The sequence below is a fragment of the Hemiscyllium ocellatum genome, chromosome 29, assembly GCF_020745735.1.
Source record: "Hemiscyllium ocellatum isolate sHemOce1 chromosome 29, sHemOce1.pat.X.cur, whole genome shotgun sequence".
NCBI lineage: Eukaryota > Metazoa > Chordata > Chondrichthyes > Orectolobiformes > Hemiscylliidae > Hemiscyllium > Hemiscyllium ocellatum.
Genome location: NC_083429.1, coordinates 43,451,790 through 43,475,886, shown reverse-complemented (window position 1 = coordinate 43,475,886; position 24,097 = coordinate 43,451,790). Strand labels below are relative to the sequence as shown.

The window sequence follows — 24,097 nt, the reverse complement described above, 5'->3', positions numbered from 1 at the left end:
AGACAGAGGGCGGGCGCGCGAGGCAGACAGAGGGCGGGCGCGCGAGGCAGACAGAGGGCGGGCGCGCGAGGCAGACAGAGGGCGGGCGCGCGAGGCAGACAGAGGGCGGGCGCGCGAGGCAGACAGAGGGCGGGCGCGCGAGGCAGACAGAGGGCGGGCGCGCGAGGCAGACAGAGGGCGGGCGCGCGAGGCAGACAGAGGGCGGGCGCGCGAGGCAGACAGAGGGCGGGCGCGCGAGGCAGACAGAGGGCGGGCGCGCGAGGCAGACAGAGGGCGGGCGCGCGAGGCAGACAGAGGGCGGGCGCGCGAGGCAGACAGAGGGCGGGCGCGCGAGGCAGACAGAGGGCGGGCGCGCGAGGCAGACAGAGGGCGGGCGCGCGAGGCAGACAGAGGGCGGGCGCGCGAGGCAGACAGAGGGCGGGCGCGCGAGGCAGACAGAGGGCGGGCGCGCGAGGCAGACAGAGGGCGGGCGCGCGAGGCAGACAGAGGGCGGGCGCGCGAGGCAGACAGAGGGCGGGCGCGCGAGGCAGACAGAGGGCGGGCGCGCGAGGCAGACAGAGGGCGGGCGCGCGAGGCAGACAGAGGGCGGGCGCGCGAGGCAGACAGAGGGCGGGCGCGCGAGGCAGACAGAGGGCGGGCGCGCGAGGCAGACAGAGGGCGGGCGCGCGAGAGAGAGTGCGAGAGAGACACACACGAGAGCACGAGAGAGACAGAGAGAGAGAGAGAGAGAGGGGGGACAGAGCGTGGGGAGAGAGACAGACAGAGCGCGCGCGCGAGAGACAGAGAGCGCGCGCGCGAGAGACAGAGAGAGCGCGCGCGAGAGACAGAGAGCGCGCGCGCGAGAGACAGAGAGCGCGCGCGCGAGAGACAGAGAGCGCGCGCGCGAGAGACAGAGAGCGCGCGCGCGAGAGACAGAGAGCGCGCGCGCGAGAGACAGAGAGCGCGCGCGCGAGAGACAGAGAGCGCGCGCGCGAGAGACAGAGAGCGCGCGCGCGAGAGACAGAGAGCGCGCGCGCGAGAGACAGAGAGCGCGCGCGCGAGAGACAGAGAGCGCGCGCGCGAGAGACAGAGAGCGCGCGCGCGAGAGACAGAGAGCGCGCGCGCGAGAGACAGAGAGCGCGCGCGAGAGACACAGAGAGCGCGCGCGCGAGAGACAGAGAGCGCGCGCGCGAGAGACAGAGAGCGCGCGCGCGAGAGACAGAGAGCGCGCGCGCGAGAGACAGAGAGCGCGCGCGCGAGAGACAGAGAGCGCGCGCGCGAGAGACAGAGAGCGCGCGCGCGAGAGACAGAGAGCGCGCGCGCGAGAGACAGAGAGCGCGCGCGCGAGGGACAGAGAGCGCGCGCGCGAGGGACAGAGAGCGCGCGCGAGAGGGACAGAGAGCGCGCGCGAGAGGGACAGAGAGCGCGCGCGAGAGGGACAGAGAGCGCGCGCGAGAGGGACAGAGAGCGCGCGCGAGAGGGACAGAGAGCGCGCGCGAGAGGGACAGAGAGCGCGCGCGAGAGGGACAGAGAGCGCGCGCGAGAGAGACAGAGAGCGCGCGCGAGAGAGACAGAGAGCGCGCGCGAGAGAGACAGAGAGCGCGCGCGAGAGAGACAGAGAGCGCGCGCGAGAGAGACAGAGAGCGCGCGCGAGAGAGACAGAGAGCGCGCGCGAGAGAGACAGAGCGCGCGCGAGAGAGACAGAGCGCGCGCGAGAGAGACAGAGAGAGCGCGCGCGAGAGAGACAGAGCGCGCGCGAGAGAGAGACAGAGCGCGCGAGAGAGAGACAGAGCGCGCGCGAGAGACAGAGAGCGCGCGCGCGAGAGACAGAGAGCGGGCGCGAGAGACACAGAGAGAGCGCGCGCGAGAGACAGAGCGCGCGCGCGCGAGAGACAGAGCGCGCGCGCGCGAGAGACAGAGCGCGCGCGCGCGAGAGACAGAGCGCGCGCGCGAGAGACAGAGCGCGCGCGCGAGAGACACAGAGAGAGCGCGCGCGAGAGACAGAGCGCGCGCGCGAGAGAGACAGAGCGCGCGCGCGAGAGAGACAGAGCGCGCGCGCGAGAGACAGAGCGTGGAGAGACAGAGCGCGCGAGAGAGAGACAGACAGAGCGCGCGCGAGAGAGACAGAGCGCGCGCGCGAGAGACAGAGCGCGCGCGCGAGAGAGACAGAGCGCGCGCGCGAGAGACAGAGCGCGCGCGCGAGAGAGACAGAGCGCGCGCGCGAGAGACAGAGCGTGGAGAGACAGAGCGCGCGAGAGAGAGACAGACAGAGCGCGCGCGAGAGAGACAGAGCGCGCGCGAGAGAGACAGAGCGCGCGAGAGAGACAGAGCGCGCGCGAGAGAGACAGAGCGCGCGCGAGAGAGACAGAGCGCGCGCGAGAGAGACAGAGCGCGCGCGAGAGAGACAGAGCGCGCGCGAGAGAGACAGAGCGCGCGCGAGAGAGACAGAGCGCGCGCGAGAGAGACAGAGCGCGCGCGAGAGAGACAGAGCGCGCGCGAGAGAGACAGAGCGCGCGCGAGAGAGACAGAGCGCGCGAGAGAGACAGAGCGCGCGAGAGAGAGACAGAGCGCGAGCGAGACAGAGAGCGCGCGAGCGAGACAGAGAGCGCGCGAGCGAGACAGAGAGCGCGCGAGCGAGACAGAGAGCGCGCGAGCGAGACAGAGAGCGCGCGAGCGAGACAGAGAGCGCGCGAGCGAGACAGAGAGACAAAGCACGAGAGAGACAGAGAGACAAAGCACGAGAGAGACAGAGAGACAAAGCACGAGTGAGACAGAGAGACAAAGCACGAGTGAGACAGAGAGACAAAGCACGAGTGAGAGACAGAGAGCACGAGAGAGAGACAGAGCGCGAGAGAGACAGAGAGCGCGCGAGCGAGACAGAGAGCGCGCGAGCGAGACAGAGAGCGCGCGAGCGAGACAGAGAGCGCGCGAGCGAGACAGAGAGCGCGCGAGCGAGACAGAGAGCGCGCGAGCGAGACAGAGAGCGCGCGAGCGAGACAGAGAGACAAAGCACGAGAGAGACAGAGAGACAAAGCACGAGTGAGACAGAGAGACAAAGCACGAGTGAGACAGAGAGACAAAGCACGAGTGAGAGACAGAGAGACAAAGCACGAGTGAGAGACAGAGAGCACGAGAGAGAGACAGAGAGCGCAAGAGAGAGAGACACAGACAGAGCACGAGAGAGAGACACAGACAGAGCACGAGAGAGAGACAGAGAGAGAGACAGACAGACAGAGAGTGCGCGAGAGAGCGAGCCAGAGAGCCAGAGTGAGACAGCACGCGCGTAAGATACAGAACACGCACGTGAGAGAGGGGTGAAAGAGAGTGAGAAAAAAGCACCATCACTCACCTTACCAAGAATAGCTCACGTGGTGTCCTAAGTGATTGCGCATTTCATTCCAGTGGCCTATGCTACAGTTCAAATAAAGCAAATCTCCTCTAACCACTCAGTGAAAAACCGTACAACCAAGGTATAAATAGTTCATTTCATTGCAAACACAGACAGAGCCTGTCACCTTACTTTATGCTAGTGTATTTTTGTCACACTTATGTTCAGGTATATTTTTACTGGATCCCTGATCATCCAAGTGTTTACTTTCCAAGTGTCCCCAGGTTCTGATTGTCTGAGCCCACAGGCCTCACAAAACTGTAAAATTAAAAAAAACAGGAACCCAGCCCCATACTCTGGCTGGCAGTGTTCAGTGACTGAACCTCCTCTGCCTTCCTGAACCTCAAACAAATAAAGCATTAAGCCGAAATCTGCACTCATTTGTGTTGGTTCTGGAGAAGTGACAAGTAAAGAATGCGCAGGAAATGGAGGGCAGCATTCTGTAAATGAATAGCAAGTCCTCTATTATCTCTCACAGGCAGGATGGCAGCAAATCCCAGCCGGGGGGAAAAAGATTTGCAGGCCAGAATGCAATGGAATCAGTGGCATTCCCTGCCAGACCATTAACATGTTAAATCCTGCCTTTATTAACAAGATGATGTAACTGAGAAAGCTCCCAGGCTTGAATAAATCAGCATTTTATTTTGCCAAGAATTTGGCTTGGAACATTGGCAAAATTGAACTTCAAACATGGATATTTATGCTTGCATTCCTTTAGCCTTCGCTATAATTAACAGTCATTTTTGTTTAGTTTAAAAGTAGACGTGCTTGTTCGCCCATCGCGTTGGGTCAACCAGCTGAAATATGGGGCAATTATGAAAGAAAATCATGAAACTGCAGGAGAGTCACAAAGTTTCATTTTAAAATGAAGATGATTTTTTAAAAAACATAGTGAAAGAAAGCAGCTCGTCCTGTTCATATGCCGACTAATTGAGATACAAGGGAGCAAACCTGTGAGGGGAGAAACAAATGTAATTTTTTTTAATAAAGCCTTCGTCATTTACAATTTTTGAACTCAGTGCCAGGAGTCTGATCACAAGCATGTTTATGCTAATTTCCCCTCCTTCTGTGTGCTGGGAGACTCATATTGGGATTGTAGTCCCATGGTTGCTGGCACTGATGTTGGCACTTCAGCCAAGTCACCAGTTTCCAGCCTTGGCACCAAACAATGTGCATTTAAGACGGCAGTTTGATCAGTGAGCGTCACAATATTCTCAAACGTGGAAGCCAATGAAAACATGGAGGATCCCAAGACTTGTCTGACCCAGTAGTCCGGGTGCCAGCATTGCCGGTCTATACCTCTCATGGTTGCACACCACAACTTGCTTTGTCATTGACTTTCTTGGTGACTAGCTTTTTATTTTAAGAAACAAAAAATGATGAAATGCTTCGTTTCAGGGATGATGGCGACAGGCTGCAAAGCTGGTTGAGCCTGCTTAGGATTTCATTCACACTGGGGAACCCCAGGCAGCTGAACCCCCACACTCGTTTCAGCCAGCCATGTACTGACTAAGGCTCAATACAGCATGTACACTTCCAGCTCAGGATTTCAACTGTCCAAGGTTCAAGTAACTGGCCTCCTAAACCAGACAATACAGACTATTACTGGCCACCTTTAAAGTGATTTCTTAATCTTATCAGCCCAGCGCTGATGGGGAGAATGCAGAATATTAAGCGCAGTAGAAGCAGGATTTTCCAAGCAATACTTTTTTAAAAAAAAAATGCAATTTTGATCAAGTCGGGCTAAATATCAAAACTCCTTGAAGGATCAATTATCCACAATAATTTAGGTGGTTATTTTTTTGGTCCAGTCATAAAATCCATAGAACCACAGAATCCGTACTGTATGGAAATATGCCATTGGGCCCAAAAATTTCTCACAGCCACAGCAAACAGTATCCCACCCAGACCCATTCACTGACTCTATCCCTCTCACCTGCATTACCCATGCTAACCCACACATCCCTGAACACCATGGGTAATTTAGCATGGCTAATCCACCTAACTTGCTCATTTTTGGACTGTGTGAGGAAACCAGAACACCCAGAGGAAACTCACGCAGACATGGGGAGAACGTGCACACTCCACACAGACAGACAGACAGACTGGAATCAAACCTGGATCCCTGGCACTGAGAGGGCAGCAGTGCTAACCACTGAACCACCATGTCACCCTTATGTCTTTTGAGTATCAGGCGTCATTAGCTATAGGACATTGTGAATAAATAACTCAACACTAAGTCTCTGTCAATGCAGCATTAGAGCTCCCTGAAAACTGACAGGTATTTCACACCTCTGGTGCTCAGGTGTTCACCACATGGGGAGGTGTAGTGCCACCCCATGGTGTGGATTAAACATTGCGCCAATTTGCAGGGTTATCTTTTTCCCAGCACAGAGAAAGATAAACACATTTCCCTTAGCCAGGCATTGTTGCACATTAACACAAATCCCACAATCTCAACTTTATTGAGATGACATCTGGTTAGTAGGACAGTGATATAAAAATAGAGCAAATTAATAAGTCATTTCTGTTTCCTCAGTCCAAGCACAATCGACTTAAAATTAGAACCTCACCTGATCTGGAACTATAAGGGATTCACAGTTAAAACTTCATTCTGAGCAGCTGAATGGCACAATTAGTAAGCAGCAAAATTATGCACAGATTAGTAGGAGTTAAAAACACAGGCCTACCTCCTACAGACACACCAATATTAGACTACACAGCTGTGGACTAATAACACAAGCAGAGTGTGCATCAAAACATTGTGCTGTTTCTGAAAATAATAAATGTCATCCAAAGTGGCAAAACAAGCCTTAGAGTGAGACAGTCAGGTGCTGTCCCTGGTTTAGTATCATTTTGGGAAAAGCCAACAGAACAATTGGTGTCATGCACTCAAAGTAAATAGGGACTAATGCAGTAACACTGCAAGTCAACAGCCCTCTCTCCCTGTCCTAGCTAAAATGCAACAACAAGATGGTATCAGTGTGGTGTGGTTAAATCTGTGTCAACTGATGCAATAACTGTAATCCTCAATCAAAAAGATTACCAGCAACTCCACCTAACGCTGTTTTATTTCAAAGAAAAGAATACACTGCACAAAAACAGCTGGCTTTAAATCTAACTATAATGAATGGATTTATTCAAATACTAAGACGTTGCTATTGACTACCAACCATCTTATAATTCCCTTGCCAGATGTTTGCCCATTCAACGAATGGCATGATGAATGGCAAGATTGTTTAATCTTGACACTGGCTCACTGTATCACTGACAAATGTGCATATTAATAATGTTATTAATAGCTAATTTCAGAAAATTCCAGAAAGAAATGCTGATCCTCAAGTCCTGATGAAATTTTGACTTTCCATGCTGTCAGTTTTAGAACATTCAAAGCTTGTTTTTGTTTCCTGACAAGATGGGGGATGAGGCAGTAAAGAGTTAGCTTGGCTGGTTAATATTTCTACTTAGCTGCACTTTAGAATAATTCCCAAAAATCCAATATAAAGAGTCATTTTATCTTTTTAACAAGGAGACCACGAATTTGTAAATGGTTACTCTTCCCCATTTTATTTCAATTAACAAGCTGTAGCTACACACTGAACTGTGAAACAAAACTAAGCTTGGTGCAATCACTATTAAGGTATCACTATGACTCTATCAACAAACATTTTATCATGACAAATAGATCCACAAGCCAGTAACTTAGCTCAATGCTTCTGACATTAATAAAGGAATAAAAGCAATATGCAAAGTCTGGAAGATCATTTTCCAAGAAAAGGAGTCTTATTGTATAAAGATATTTGGTTTAGCCTGACTAAATATTAGAAATTTTTTCACCAGAAATCAGCAGCGTACTTTTACAGCCACACCAGTTTGCATCTTGGGTAACATTGCACATTTTTATTGTCCCTTTTGGGGCTCAATGGGACTATTGTTGTCAAATTTAATAGGCATTTATCACCCTGTTGAACACTTTGTTCATGGTTATGTTCTGAAGAGGGGCTTGAATGCTGAACTGCTAGCTCAGAGGCAGAGGTACTACCAACTGAAACACAAGATCCCCAAATTAGGCCAGTGATCCATTTGCTGTGCACATTGTGGAATGAATCTTGGTGACATCTCTTGGAGCTGAAAATGCGTTGCTGGAAAAGCACAGCAGGTCAGGCAGCATCCAAGGAACAGGAAATTTCCTGATGAAGAGCTTTTGCCCAAAACGTCAAATTTCCTGTTCCTTGGATGCTGCCTGACCTGCTGTGCTTTTCCAGCAACACATTTTCAGCTCTGATCTCCAGCATCTGCAGACCTCACTTTCTCCTCAAAGACATCTCTTGGAGGCAGCTTTCGGCCTTCGTAATGGGTGCCATGTCATTGTAATCCAGTACGAAGACAAATTTTAAGAGTTTCTAACTAACACTGGGTGAGCGCAAGAGTCCTGGTCAGATACTTAGTAACAACAAATGTAGCTAGCTATCTGTAGATGGCAAGCCTGTCCTTTTGTGTTTAGATGGAGAGCAAAGCAAAAGCTGGTGGTGCAACTTAGAACAGTCAGCCAATACAAATACAGTATTTATACTGTAATGATAATTTGAGAAACCTTGAGTACAAAATAGAAAGATTAATTTTATTTAAAATTAATTTCCATTAACTTTTTAAGGGCCAAAGCAAAGTTTTACAATCAATAATTCCAGATAAACAATAAATAAAAATTAGACATAATGCTAAAATACTGCACTGATCATGAGATTATGTCTTTACATAATCAAGATTCAGAGTTTATTAATTGGACAGATGAGAGACAGATATGGGGTTATTCTTAAATCCTGTTATCTTGCATTTTAATTCAATTAGTTGCTTTGAGTTCTTTAGCTGACAGCCACTGTAAGATTTGTCTGTTTGAAACAAGTAACAAAGGGTTCATTAGTGATCTCCAGCAAGAAAGCAGAGCCGATCACATCTATTCTTGAGTAACTCCAGCTCACAGCCATGCAAAGTATTTAAGCAACTATGGTCATTAGGGCCAAGAATGACTTTGCACATCCTTTTCTGAATCTTCAATGGCTCGATCTTGCTACTTTGTGATTTAATTAAATATGAACAATTTGAGAGACAGGTTAAAACTGAAAGTCTGAGAAATCAAGATGAAGAGGAGGAACTCTGCACTTATGAACCAGATTCTTAAGAAAAAGAGACATTCCTGGTATTTGGGTGCATCTGAGCCAACCTCCCCCTCCAAGGCTTGTCTTACCACAAAACAAAGTAACGAAATAAACATCAAGTTTTACCAACCGTGAGCTGATGGTTCTGTCGTCGGCGATGTAGCTACACACAGGGAACAGATGATTTGAGGAAGGGAAGAAACAGTAGGAGCATCATGCACAGGGATGGGAAAAATGGAATAGAAACGTAAACAAGCATTCAAGATATTCCATGACAACAAGCAACAATTAGATTGTTAAAAAATTTCTGAACAAGTAGGGTGGGGTCAAGGGGGGAGGGGGACCTTAAAGCTGTAAATAAAAAGAAGCCAGTGAATGATCATCTCATCTTAAAAAGACCCAGTCACATGGTACACTAAACTGCAGTTGTCAAGGCAACAATGATTAATAATGGTTGCAATGATTACATTAAAACCAGCTGAACAGCACAAACATTGGATCAAATCACTTCTCATTCAACAGCTAAAATGCAGCCCTTTCATTTAATGGAGGAGAGCACAAGAATGTACATCGATGGGCATTTCCTCAACTTCTTTGGTCTCTTCACATGGCGTTTCAATAGAAGATAATGGTTGGAATTAAATTGACTGGTAGATTACAAATCCAGCACATTACAGACCAGAGTGGGGAGGAGGTGGAATAATACATTTTCTAGTTATAAAAGTTTAAAAACTTTAAAGCAGATGTTCCTAAACGGTTAAGTGAATTGTTTAAAAATGCTTGTCTCCTGAATGCATTAGATTTTAAAAATAAGCAGCATTTTAAAAAATAGTTTGATGGACTTTCAACTTCAGTGCTGTCTCCCTCGAATTAGGAGGAAGTGGAATAGTTTGGGTCACACCATTGTTCCAAAGCACATTTTGGATTTTATCCCTTCTAATTTGATGCTATCCTGAAGATTTTATCCATCAATTCCTCCCGAGTGACTTGGCCTACTTGCGGAAATGGCCGAAACGTGACACTTGCTATCTTAAACCTGTTCTCCCTTCCAATCACATTGCTTCATTTAAAAAGTATAAACTTTTACATTAGGGAAAAAGAAATCCATTTAAACACTACTTTGAACAATAACAAATTGCAGCTTTAATTCAATGAGGCAGATGCTGACTCAGATCAATTTTAGACTGGCTGGTCAGATAAAGTTTCTTCAGCTATGGGATTACAAATTGATGGAACAGTTATTCAATGCTGGGTTGGCACTATGATCTATATAGATTTCAAGTATACACATAAATCGTTCTTTAAAAACTAGGTTATAGATAACTTTTTACAGTTACAGCTACAAATTCTAAGTGTCAATTAACTTTACTGGGGAAATTTAACAAATTTGGAACAGGTCCAAGGTGAATATAGTCTAAAGAGACATCCTAGAAAATAAATAACGAACCAATCTTTCAGTTTCTTACAACTGGAATGCTTTCTCTATCACTCTGGTCTACGAGAGGTTGAAGAAAGGGGAGGCAGGAGCTAAATTCCAGTAGGACATTGGGTGCTGGCACCCAGGACAGTATAAAGTGTTGAGACAGAATGAAGATGGGATTTGTGTTTGAGTGTGCACCTTTGGTGGGAAAGATGACAACTTAAGTTTTCTGCCTGGATGAAGACTACAAAAGGAGGAGATGGTGGTTACTGTCTGCCCAGTTAACCTACGAAGGAACAGCATTTAACACGTTAAACCTATCCCACTATTCAATAACGTCTTGGCTAGTGAACTGCTTCCACATGCCTGCCTTTGCTCCCTTCCCTTAGTTTCAATTTTTAGAGAATTAACAATTGATTCAGCATCATATGTCATTTGCAGATGGAAATTTTCAACCTAGACTTTCTGTATTGTAGCATTTTCTTATTTCATTTCTGGAAGGTTCTGATCCCAATTTCTAGATAGCGTTCTCTTGTCCAGATTTTCCAACAGCAGAAATACCTACCCTCTGTTACCATTAATGTATTGAAATTTTCAATCAAATCACATCATTATCTTCTAAATTCCAGGGAATACAAATCTATTTTACATAGTTCCACCTGTTTTATATCTCTTACCGAGTCCAGGCATCAATCTAGCTAATCAAGACAATGCACTACCTCCAAGATTTGTTTTATTCTCAAGCCATACAGACAATGGTCCACCCTCTGCTGATTCAGTGTAGACTGTAGCATGTCCAGTTAGGTCAAGAACTCTCTGACCCCATTCTTATACCTTGCTGAAAAATAGCCCTTTCTCCCAACCAACCACTAATACCAGCTGGGTAGAAAAGACCTGACATTAGTTACACCAACTGGCCTGAAGGTATTTCTTCCATATATTTATCACTGGAGTTTACATTTAGTAGAATGATGTTATCTAAATAATACCTCAGGTTATAGGCATAGGTCAAATTATCTAACAGATCTAGCAAGAGAAAGGGAAACATTAGTAGGGCATCTGTCCTAGTTAAATAGCAGTCCTTTGACTGTGAGGTAGCAATGTGATAATGCTAAACACATTAATTCACCTGAAGTAGTACCGCTTGTTGGTTAAGTGGAACTGTTAAGAGTACTTTTCTTGGGAAAAAAAAATTCGATGTGACGACCATGGAATGTGTTCAGGCGGGCCATATTAATATTCGTATGGCATAGTCCTAGTGAGCAGTTCCAAAGTATAGGAAAATGGTCAAGGAATTTGTAAAAGGTAATGGGGTGATAATAAGCAAGAAGGTCAATTGCTCAACTGTAATAAACACAGAAAATGCTCGTAATCTGCTCAATAGCGATTAATAAGAATAATAGCTCTGTGCAAACTAGGAAAATCTCTGAAGTTTAGTGGTTAAGGAATAATTCAGAAAACACCTACCCAACGTTTAGTGAAAAAGGAGTGAAATAGCTAATGGTTTTCAACAGTCAGAATCCAAGTAGAAAATAAGTTGTGCCAGGGAGAGCTGGTTTGGATATATAATGTCAAGGAGGGCAAGAATAAAACTTGCATTCCCCAAAACAGTGAGACTTTACAAAGTAGTGACAAATACCAATTTAATTTACAATCTTCACAGGTACTTAGTTTGGTTTCAAGAAACTCAATTGCCAAAAGTGTGAAGGCATGAAATCAATCAGATAAGGTGAAAACTGGAATTACTTTTGGATAACTAACATGATAAATCAGGACCAATTGTTAATTGCTCAGTGATGCTATTACCAACTGATATTTACCTTGGAAGCAGGAAATAAAATGCAGTGAGAAGCAAGAGGAAGATACGGAATGGACTGATCTGTTAGTATCCTGTTTATTTTTTTTAAAAAAGGTTGAAATGCACAAAAACTGCAAATTTTACCGAACATTTATCTGGTTTGATAAAGTCTCTGGAAAGCTATTCTTAAATCATATGTAATATTATGACATGCTGCACACTGCAAAAGCTTTGCGTGGTAATGCATCTTAAAACAATGCTTTTAATAGTACTGTCTTTCCTAATAGATTGTAGCAACATTTATTGAGAATGCAATATATTGGTTCTCATTTTGAATGCATACCCAAGACAAAAGATTTTTTTAAAAAGGAGTATAGCATTAAAGTGAAAGCTAATTTGTGCCTGTGTGCATATCTATTACAGTGCTTGCATTTTCAACATCAGTTCATTAAGTAGCAGTAATACTGATTATATTGGATTGATTGCAGAAAACCTTCTTAATCATCAGACACAGCTGATTCAAACATTTTAAATGAGAAGTGAATATATGTGAATTGAGGGACAGAATATTGTGAATGTAAGTTGCTCTCAACTAAATTTAAAACCTATGCAAAATAGTACCTTGCTTGAGGTATAGTTAATGGAATCGTCCTTAGTGGTTAGCCAATGACTGATTGGTGAGTCACATGGCAATGAAGACAACAACGTGCATTCAGAAGGAGACACATACAGCCATTTTCTTTCTGATACAGAATAACAATCGGTAGTGTGCTGATACTATGGCTCTAAGAGGTATAGTTTGCATTTTTAAAAAAAATATAGAATGTTTGAGACAGAGGTGCTAAGCAGTCTGCTCAAAGGCCAATAAGGTAAACACCTTGAGAGGTCTTACGGTTTTAAAAAACATTAAGTTGAAACAATAGAAGCAGCCTGAGTGGGTGGGGTCAAGCTCCCACAGAACCAGGATTTTTTTCTCATGTTTTAATCCTCTGTCGTAGTCATTAGGGTCTTAAAGCTGAATGTGGAAGTTTTATTCCTCTCCCTGTTATAGCTAAAACAGTCTTCCTGCTGCTAAAAATGCTTGAGACAATCTATTTTACTGAATTTGCATTTGCCAAGAATGTATTGATGGCACATTACTATATTGGAACAGTTAATTATTTATAGTTTACATATATTATGTTGTTAAGCATTTCAATAGTTACATTTCTTTCATGTTTATCTGTATTTTAATTGCAGTGTATGAATAAAATGCATTTTGTTTGAAGCCTGGTAACTTGGCCAATCGAATTGAATCCAATACAATGCTTTACACTTATCATTTCAATTAAGAAAAAGTTAAGGCCTATTCTATCAAAATATATTTTGTCTGAGTTCAGTCTGGGCCATAATAATAGGTGGCAGAGTAAGAACACTTCAGAAACACTGGGTATCTGTGTATTGGGCCAAATTGGACTAGATTCATTTAGGATATCTGGTTGCCGTGGTTGAGTTGGACCGAAGGGTCTATTTTTGTGCTGTACATCTGTGTCTCTCTACGAAAGACTAAAAGAAACAAAAATGCCTGAAAAAAGAGTAAGTTTCAGGCCTGACCTCTTCAACAGACAGTATAAAATAGCTGGAGATTATGTGGGTGGTATCAGCCACAATTCCTACTCCTGATGGGCATCTTTTAACCTCACTTCACTGGGGCCACCTCGAGAATATCAATTTGCTTGTTCACTCAGTATGTGGCTGAGCGTTTCTGGCATTTTCTGTACTTGTTTCACACTTTCATATCTGCAGTATCCTGCTTTTCACCATTCTTGGAATTTTCCACCTGGAAGGGACACTTGCTTTGTATCATTGTCATGTGGCTTTGGCTGACTGGCAGTGAAGCAATTCTGTAGAGTAATCATGTACAATTCCATATGGTAGCAACTTTTGCAATTAATTCAAGGCATTATCTACTGTAGAACTAGACTATAGAGAAAAGGTACATTGGAATCCTAGACTTTACAGGGTTAAAGCCAGAATGCTGCTTGAGGACAACAGTTACCCTTTGTATGCACTGATTTTAGTTTGGGAAGAGAGCTTAAGAGTGGAGATGGTTTGTGGGGTTCCATCTCCCATTCTGCATCACCATCATTTGATACCCACAGTAAAGCATCCAGGGCTTGAGTAAGGATGGGATGACGCCTCCCATGTGCAAACAGCTTGCTAATTCTTGTAGCAATGGTGATGCAGGGAGAATGGTTGTTGAGGGAGATGGGTATTTTTTTTCTGGTGCCAAAACAAGTTAGTGTCAAAGTTAGGAGTTGTAGCCAGCGATGGGCATAAGATTCCATGATTCCTGCAAGATTTGGTTTTGTGTCAGATTTTCTTTAAACTTAGATGGATGAAGTGAATACACCTGTACTTGGAAGGTAAAACACGTCTCTCTGCTGTCATTCACTCAAGTTATTAATATCATCAGTGCTATATATTGCCACTTACTAGCTGTGACAGATTTCTCATTAGCTATCTACAGATGAGCTCTAACTTACCTAAATTTTGTGTTAAAAATGTCTTTTTACTTTGACAGTCTAAAGAGTGTCAGTAAAGTTGCATCTTTCTGTAAGATTGAACTGATTAAGCTATGCCTTGGACAAGTTAATGCATTATTCAGATTTGCCTATTTTTTTCCCCTCCAGAAGCTTAGAAATTTCAAATATATCTGATTAGCTAGTTCCCAAAATCCTTATTATTTCAATGTAATTTGAAGCTAGCTTAGAATGTTAATTTGAAGAACATGGTTAACATGCAAGATAGTCCATCTGGATTTGATGAAAGATTGTTCGCTTTTCTTAAGAAAAAAAAATCAGCTGGGAGAGGGAAACAGCAACAGTAAAAACAGACTTATGTTGTGGGGACCAAGCACACTTACTGGAGAAAATACCATGCGTGACCTGATCAGATTGATAATACAATCTAAAGTATGCTCCTCGAAGATCACTGAAGTGTACAGATAGGAATAAGATTTTTAAAAGATGGTCACTTAACAGATTTCCAATGAAGCAAACAACCTGCCAGGCAGTTTAAATTGCATTAAAACATGAAAAAACAATTCTAGGTCTGAAGGATAATGGTTGGGCCAATTTATTTGGGGAAGCTGCAAAATATTCAGTGAGCATATTAGAAATTCTGCTTAAAGAAACATTTATTAAATAGAAATTACTTTCCATGCATCATTTGCTAAATTAGAACAAGTAGTTTTCACAACCGGATGACATTTTATAAAACATTCTTCTGCTCTGTTCAATGTAATGGGTGAGGTAATATTTGCATTCCCAAGAAAGATTTAATTAAAAAAGACTTTGGAATAATTTAGCATGCTGTATTTGGTTATTTCAAAACCACCAAAATAATGGGATAAATTGCTAACTTATACAATTCTAGGCATGAAAATCTATCCTAAATATTAATTCTCGCTCCTTCAAAATTATTTTTTTTTTTGAAACAGCCTAGATTTAAAAGAACATAATTTGCTTGGCTTAATTTATTAATGAAATAAATTTCAAACAAATGAAATCTGAACTACAATTACTAACCAGGTGTGAACAGAATTTGTACCAATTGCATTGTCTATACAATTCATGCCTCGTTAGAAAGTATTTCATGCAGCATTACAGAGTTAGACCCAGAAATAGTCATGCAACAATACTGCAAGAATCCGTAAACTTAATCAACTAGAGCAGCAGGCTCTCTGTACTGATCATAGGTATGGGGAATAGGATTGTTGTATTGGCATTTGAGTTTTAAATAGGAATTCCATTAATAACCCAACCATACAGCATTATTAATTACAAAACCATTAATGAGGATGCCTTTAAGCATTGAATAATGAGCTGCATTTAGATTTTCTTTTTTAAAAAAAAGAATACATCACATCTGTCCTCAATGCGTCAATAAAATGGAAATCTTGCTCTTTAAGCAACTCTTTCAAGAAAAATGAATAGCATCTTCATCATCGGCTCTTGAAAACACACCATGCACTTGAAACAGTGTTTTTTTTATTTCCTTACTTTTTTTGACTTGTTCATAGGAACTGTTCTTTGTATTATAATCTGAGAACATTTTACCAGTATCTGGATTTGAGATCAAAGTTATTGTTTTGAACAAAGCTGGGAGAATTCACTATTTGACTGAATTGAGAACTTCTAGTTTGACAAAGGACCATCAACTATACGATACCTATTATTACAAACAATCTACTGGATTGAATGCTTCAATAGTCAAACCAATGACAATCGTCAAAAACTGTGCTCCCACATTGTTTTAGTCACCCAAGAACCTTTTTGAAGAGGGAATATTATGGGTTGCTTCTTCAGCATAATGGAGAATTAATGAAAAATAATTCTTCCAACTTTGTTTCCGAGTTGCGGTAAGTACATTCTTCAGATGTATGAAATTTTTAAAAAGTTTTATCCATTTCATTTCATGCCCTTGAACTTAAGTAAGGAAACAGGAGGCAACCTGGTTCCAGGAATCTGCCAATGCCACTGGAGGTGGCTAGAAAGCAAGCTGTTCATGGCACATCAAGTGCAGTCTTCCTCAGACTCCTTCTCGTCTGACGTACCTACCTTACACTTGGTACCTGCCCATCGCAGCACTGGGACCTGCAGGAGTGAATTGATGTTCTCTTGCTATGACACAATGCACCAGTTCATGACCATGCTCTGCTGCACCCACACATCAATCTGCAGCACAGTTAAGGCACTATTTTGTCAGCACCACTGCTTGCATAAGTAGTGGTTTCAACAGATCCTGATTAATGGAACATTATATGAGAGGCAGCCCATGTTGAACTTGTAGGTTTTCAACCAAAAGACTCACAATTCTGAATCCTATTATTCTCAACACAAGGACACTGAATGAATGTGCCATAAATCAAAAGCAATTTATTATGACAAAAGTATTTTTTAAAAAAAAAAGAAAAAGGTATGTTTTACAACCCCATCCAATCTCGGACCAACAAAATTGTGTAGTGTTTTGTGACTGCAAAAATAACCACTCCTCGCTGAAGAGTGCTTTGACAGTTTGATTTTCATAGACACGAGTAAGTCGCTGGCAATCTTAAAAAGCACAAAATTATCCTGTCATAACATTCTTGATTATAATGAAGTGGGTGACAAGGACAAATAAGTCAATGCATATCCTGTAGGATCTTGTAAGTGATAATCAGATGAGAAACAGAAAAGCTGGTCAGAATTTGAAAGGTGAGGCAGGATTTTCTATAGGAGAAGAGAAAATGGAAGCAACACAATGCTGCAGCACTGTGCCTGCCCAGAATAAACACCGAGAATTTATGCTGGTTCAAGAATTGGACAAGTACAGCAGTTTGTGTTGAAACAGCAAGGAAATCAATTTCAGAAATTGCCCTCACTGATTATCATGAATATCTATTGGTTGAGAAAGCAAATCAGGAAGTTAATTCAAATTGATCTTCTGGTTGTAACTGGTCGTTGAAACATTGAAGAAAATGCCAAATAACTGGTGAATTTTTTTCCCCTGGAAAAATGTAGTCATTTTCAAATGTAGTACTTCAGTCCAATGGCAATAAGAATTTATTGCAAGATCTCACAGACCATCAGAGCTTCAGGAGGTAATAATGATCGCCGTGCAAACAGTGTACTCTTTCCATGAAACAGGAAATCACTTCACAAAAAAAAGTTTCATTCGCTGTGCAGTGATGAGAATATAACTTTTTTAAAAAAAAATCATTAATGATCCCAGGATGTTTGCCATGATCTCGTATTAGACTGCATTATCGCTTCTGGTTTACCCATGTTGATTCAAGGGGAAAATGCAGCACAAATACCTTAACCAAAAAGACAGGTCACAAAATAGTTCTAAGTTTTTCTTAATACTACAAAAATACTGTCATTCAACCTAATAGCCTCATATTTCCATGCACTTGTTACAATCCCCACAGTGACAGATAACATCTAAAAACCAATCTGAATTTTCAGTGACCTCTGCATTTTCTTTCAAGCTTTAAGACTTGCTTAAATATTCAAACTAAAAGCGACAGTGGGTAATTTAAACTCTAATCTACAATAAAGATCCTCTCGTTAACTGATGAAATAATCAAAAATCTTCCTCCACAGATGTACTGTGCCCTGTCCCGCAAATGGACACATCATTTTCCATGAACAATATCCAAAGTTATTTTCTGTTCTCAAAACCTTCTTTCCTTATTCATTCATCAGCAGGATTATATCTGATCCACAAATGGACTTCCATAGCAAAGGCTACACCACTCCCTCCAGCCAAAGATAGGCAAATCTTCCAACTTCAGTTAAAATCTCATTAACTTTGATCCATTCATTGAAGTGAAAACTCCCATTTGTATCTTGTGGTTGAGGACAATAGAGACTAGCTGCTTTTATTTCTATGCTACCCCACTTTTTCTCCCAAATGCCACCCAGTTATAGGAAAGATATTATTAAGCTGGACAGGGTTCAGAAGAGAATTATCAGGATGTTGCAGGTATAGAAGCTTTGAGTTATAAGGAGAGGCTGGATTGGCTGGGACCCCTTTCACTGAAGTGTAGGAGATCGAGAGGCGACGTTAAAGTTTGTAAAATCATGATAGATTGGGTTAATGGACGTTTTCCTGAGGTGAATGGGGGTACAGTTACAATATTTAAAAGACACTTGGATAAGTACATGAATAGGAAAAATTTAGAGGGTTATAGGCCAGGAGTGGGCAGGTGGAACTAGTTTAGTTTGAGATTAGATTAGATTACTTACCGTGTGGAAACAGGCCCTTCGGCCCCCAAAGTGCAACCCAACCAGACCCATTCACCTACATTTACCCAACACTACAGGCAATTTAGCATGGCCAATTCACCTAACCTGCACATTTTTGATTGTGGGAGGAAACCCACGCAGTCACGGGAGAATGTGCAAACTCCACATAGAGAGTCGCCTGAGGTGGGAATTGAACCCGGGTCTCTGGCACTGTGAGGCAGCAGTGCTAACCACCGTGCCACCCACTTATATTCAGCATGGACTGGTTTCACCAAAATGTCCATTTCCCTGCTGTCTGACTGTCTCCAGATTAACCAATTTGTGAAATTCATTGATTTCTTAAGGGTAATCCTGTAACCTGTTCCCTCAAAACTCTCAACATTGTATCCAAGTATGAATGTGAATCAGCTATCCTTTAGGCACCCATGATCGCACTTGAATTTATGTGGACCTTTCAGAGTAAAAGGTTTACAAAACCTGATATCTGTAACACCTCCATGGACCTGGAGGTTAACTATCTAGCCAGGTACACCATAGATGCCTTTGTCACAATGGCAGTATTCAGAGAGGGTCATTCAATCTCCTTCACTACCTAATACATCTTAAATTAAACAAATTCATAATCTTTAGATGAAATGTGGGATAAAGGTTAAACAGGAAGAAGCGACCATACAGTGATTCGGGCAAAGGGATCTTCAATTCTACAAAGGCTGCATCAACAGTAAAGCTTATTGAAGCAGGACAAATTCGGCAGATACAGAAACTCGCACCAGGTCACTAATAATGTGCGCTAACCAATCAAGGGCCTGTAAGACCACTTTGACATTTCAGTGCCTTACAAAGTAACATTAGAAGTAATACTTCTAGAGAAATCTAGTCTCCAAAAAGAGAGGATAAAATAAAAATATTGAGATATTGAAGATTTAAACTCCCCTCTACATACCCACTGCACATCGCCTCCTCCCCCAACCTCAAAGCCTGGTTGTTCTACCCTTTTGCAGATAACCACCATGTTGATCCTCTGACAGTGATCAGCGATGGTATGGGATGTTCTTAGACAATAATAAAGCATTCATAAAAGATGTTGTATAACAGCTGATCTGTGTCCGGCATATAAGAACCCTGAATTCCTGAATTGAGACACAGAAATTGTCTTTATCTTCCACATTTGTTGACAAAGGAGGGGGACTGAAGGTTCCGGGGGGGGGGGGGGGGGGAGAAGAGTGGGGTAGAGAGACAGATGAGTAGTTGTTGCATCAAGAGCAACTTAAACTCAAGCTTGATTTCACTTATTTCCAAACTCTTGATTTATCTTGGCCTCCTTGTTACTCTATCAACCCTTGGTGTTGGCCAACTGTGCAAAGATGAGATTTTTACCTACCCTTCATTTTCTTTTATTCATTTGTGGGATGTGTGCATCACTGGCTAGCCCAGCATTTATTGCCAGTCTCTAATTGCCCTTGAGGTGGTTGAGGGTTAGCTGCCTTCTTGAACTACTACAGTCAATTTCGTGGAGATAGACCCATAACACCACTGGAAACAGTTCCAGAATTTTGTCTCACAAAGTGTGGATTAAGTTTTTACTTTGTAGATACTTTGTGACTAAACTGTGATAGAGATTGATTCACAATGACAACTTGTAATAGGAAATTGGATAAACACTTGAAGGGAGACACAGACTAGGTAATGAGGAAAGCACAAAGAAGTGGATCTGGTTAGATCTCTCTTTCAAAGAGCCAGCACAAGCAGGATGGACCAAATGGCTACCTTTTGTGCTGCAAGATCCTTTGAAGGTGGATGCTATATTGGCTACTTTAGAAGTAATTACTGTATACACAAGCTTAAATAAGTATACCAATTGCAAGTGAATGGCAACAATTATGATAGCTTAGACAAGCAACCCTTCAAAGATTAAATAATTGACAAAGATCAATTTTAACGTATACAGTTAATAGCTTTCCATAATTGTTCTCTATTCAGATATAGAGCACAGTTCCCTTTTCAATGGTTTCCTAATGTGAACTCATCAAGGGCATCAGATAGCAACTGTGTTAAAGGCTTTCAGCCTAGATTATATATAAGTACACAGGCTGAACATGCATGAACTGGCTAAATTCTCCCCAAATGGAAGAAACTGTTTTGTAGATTTTGCACTGAAGGGGAACACTAAAAACATTTCACCAATCTGATGTGAATTTTCGAAAGCATCACAAGAGACTTGATAACATTTATAGGTCACGGCATAAAAAGGACAGAAGCAACATGGATACAGCATTAGCGAAGTTACAGGAAACAGAGAGTAATAATCAATGGATCGTTTCGGACTGGAGGAAAGTTCGTTGTGGAGTTTTCTAAGGATGGCCCTGGGTGCCTTGCTTTTTCTGATATATATTAATGATCTGGATCTTGGCATACTGAGGACAATTTCAACACTTGCATGTGAGGGGTACAGTGTGGCACCCGAAAAGGACATTGGCAAGTCGGTGGAATGGGAAGATAGGCGACAGATGCAGTTCAACATAGAGAAGAGTCAGGTGACACACTTTGGTAGGGGTAAATGTAGAGGAATGGGTCTGAGTGGGTTGCTCTTTGGAGGGTCAGTGTGGACTTGTTGGGTGGAAGGGCCTGTTTCCACACTGTAAGTAATCTAATCTACCCCGGAAGAACATTGTGAGACAACATAAAATAGACGGTACAATTCTAAAAGGGATGCAGGATCAGAAGGACATATATATGTGCGGAAATAATTGAAGACGGCCAGACAAGTGGAGAGAGCAGTTAATAAAGCATGCAGTGTCCTTGTTTTTATTAATAAGTGCATTGAGTAGTAGAGCAAAGAAGCTACTTGAACTTATGTAAGACTCTTGTTAGACCTCAGCTGGAGTACTGCATACAGTTTTAGGTGCCACATTATAGGAAAGACGTAAATGCATTGGAGATAATGCAGAAGTGATTTACAAGAATGGTTCCAGAATGAGCCAATTCAGTGAAGTAAATAGAGTGAAGTAGTTGGGGCTGTTTTCCTTGGATAGAAGCAACTGGCAGGAGATTTGATGTTAGCTTTCTAGAGTGAGCTGGATAGTGTGGATAAGGAGAAGCACTCATAAAAGGAATATGAATGAGAAGGCACAGACTTATTATGCACAAATGAAGTGATGTTGCACAAGGAAAACCTTTCACAGTGAGTAGTTAGGGTATGGAATGCACTGCCAAGAAGTGTGGAGGAGACTGCCATTTGAGGAATTCAAGAGGGCATTAGATCATTATTTGGATTGAAATTGTGTGCAAGGGTTTGGGGAGAAAGCAAGAGATTGGCACTAGGTCATGATGCTCCATTAAGAGCCGACGCAGGCACAATGGACCGAATGGCCTCCTTCTGTGCCATGACAACTCTTGTGATTCTGTGATCATACTTTAATTCTACGTATCACATAACTAAGAATCCTTGCTTTCAATTTCTGAACTTAATAGTAAAACTCTATTAGAATGGTTTGTTGTAATGTATGTACACTTATACCATTCAGCTTTCTTGGTTCTCAAATGAGGTTAACGTGTTCTGATGGTCAAAAATGAGTTTTCTTAATAATGTGATCCATTGAAACATGGTTTCATTTTTGCGTACCCCACTTTGTATTATAACTAACCGCCACTATATTTGAAAAGGATATCAAGCTATTCTAAAAGTAAAAAGAAAATGCTGATTTGTCTCTCTATTCTCCTTCCTCAATCAATTGCAGCATCTCCTGGTGTATACATGAACCACAAATGTGAGATTCCCCCCATTTAAGGGAGGTCACCACTCACGGGGAGTTTGCCCTCAAGTTCTGTATCTGATGTCTCATTGTTATCAGGAACCTACTGAGCAACAAGAATGCAATGGAAAGTAACATGTTTAGCCATAACCAAATGGACTGCAGCAGTTCAAGAAGGCAGCCTACTGCCACCTTCATGAGGGCAACTAGGGATGAGCAATAAATGCTGGGCCCAGTCAATGACATTCACATCCCATGAATGAATAGAAGAAAAAACAAAGGTAAGTGAAAATCTAACCTTTGCGCAGTTGGAAATCCCCATGGGTTAATCAAGTAATAGGGAAACCAAGCTAGTTCAAGAGATTAGAAAGACTTGGGTTTTGACTTGTAACATTATCTGCCAAATCTGAGCAAGCTGCGGATTGCTAGAGTTGGAATTTAGATGGTAATTGGTCTGCACTAGAATGGAAGTAAGTTTATATCACATTTTTAAAACGTGGGACAATTTATTCGATAATATTTTGCACGCAAGAGAGTTTGATTCCCTTTAAGATGTTTATGAAGTCATATGACTGCAGACACACAATGCAATCAACCCTGCTTTGAGCAGTTCAATTATGGAAGTCTGCCTCACTTCTCATTTTAGACAAAATATCATGCTTTGCTGAAAACAGTCCTATGAACCACTTGTGTACGAGAACTAGAGGGTGGCACGGTAACTTAGTGGTTAGTACTGTTGCCTCTCAAGAGCCAGAGACCTGAATTTGATTCTAGCCTCAGGTGACTGTCGGTGTGGAGTTTGCACATTCTCCCACAATACAAATATGTGCAGGTTAGGTGCATTAGTTAAGGGTAAACGTAGAGTAATAGATTAGGGGAACGGGTGGGTTACTCTTTGGAGGGTCAGTATGGACTTGTTAGGCTTAATGGCCTGTTTCCATACTGTAGAGAAATCAATGATTCTATGAAATTTATATCGAGGCAGCAACACAGCATGGGGTTATTATATTTTTTAGACTCCCTGTCACTGATTCATAGGTAGATTGCAAGGACCTTTTACAGAACAGAGTTAAATTGTCTTTTTTTGCCCCAAGGGATGGTTTAATACTGTTCAATGAACAAAAATTCTGCATCTTAGGATCAGGCCCATATAAAAAGGTCAGAACTATTTGTGGCGTCAATTTAAAATGCAACATAATTGTCACATTGATATTCTTGGCTCTGACAACTATATCTCATATTTTAAAACATGGAATTGAACCCTCCCCTTTCCCTCAGTTATTCAGACCTGTTGAATCTGTTATCACTCAATTTTGATAAAGATTTTGAAGATAAGTTTTTTTTTTAAACGTTTTTTTGAACTTATGTAGGAGCAGACACAGACCATTCAGCCCATTGAAACTATTGAGCCATTCAAGAAGATTACAGCTGACTTCCAGCCTCAACTCTTCCTGCATTATCCCAATATCCCTTATTTTCCTACATGATCAAGATTCTGTCAATCTCTGTCTTCAATCTATTCAACAACTGGACATCTGCAGCTCTCTACAGAATTCCAACAATCCATGAAGCAGTTCCATCTTAGCTCAGTCCCAAATGGACAGTCTCTGCTCAGACTGTGACCCTTCATTCCAGACAGAAGTAATCTCCAAGCATCTACATTGTCAAGCTTCTTCAGAGTTGCACTGACCTTGCATGCATTACAGTGCTATAGAACACACTGGATATAACTGTATGGTGTGTCTCTTCTGTGAATAAGTTTCCTGTCTTTCCTCGCATCCAAAAATGTTGGAAAACCATATTTTTATTCAGGTTAATTATCCTTTTCAAC

At 42.7% G+C, this 24,097-nt stretch overlaps 1 protein-coding gene across 3 annotated transcripts in view; it reads right to left on the bottom strand.

Annotated features, from left to right (window-relative positions):
* Positions 1–24,097, bottom strand: part of cadm1a (cell adhesion molecule 1a) — a 408,277-nt gene that overhangs the window by 27,472 nt on the left and 356,708 nt on the right. For 2 of the 3 annotated variants that reach the window (XM_060846705.1, XM_060846703.1), the window contains one exon: positions 8,654–8,686. The exons of the other annotated variant lie outside the window; for it this stretch is intronic. In XM_060846705.1, the coding sequence (XP_060702688.1) occupies positions 8,654–8,686 (33 nt within the window). The remainder of the gene's footprint in view (positions 1–8,653; positions 8,687–24,097) is intronic. 3 annotated transcript variants of the gene reach the window in all.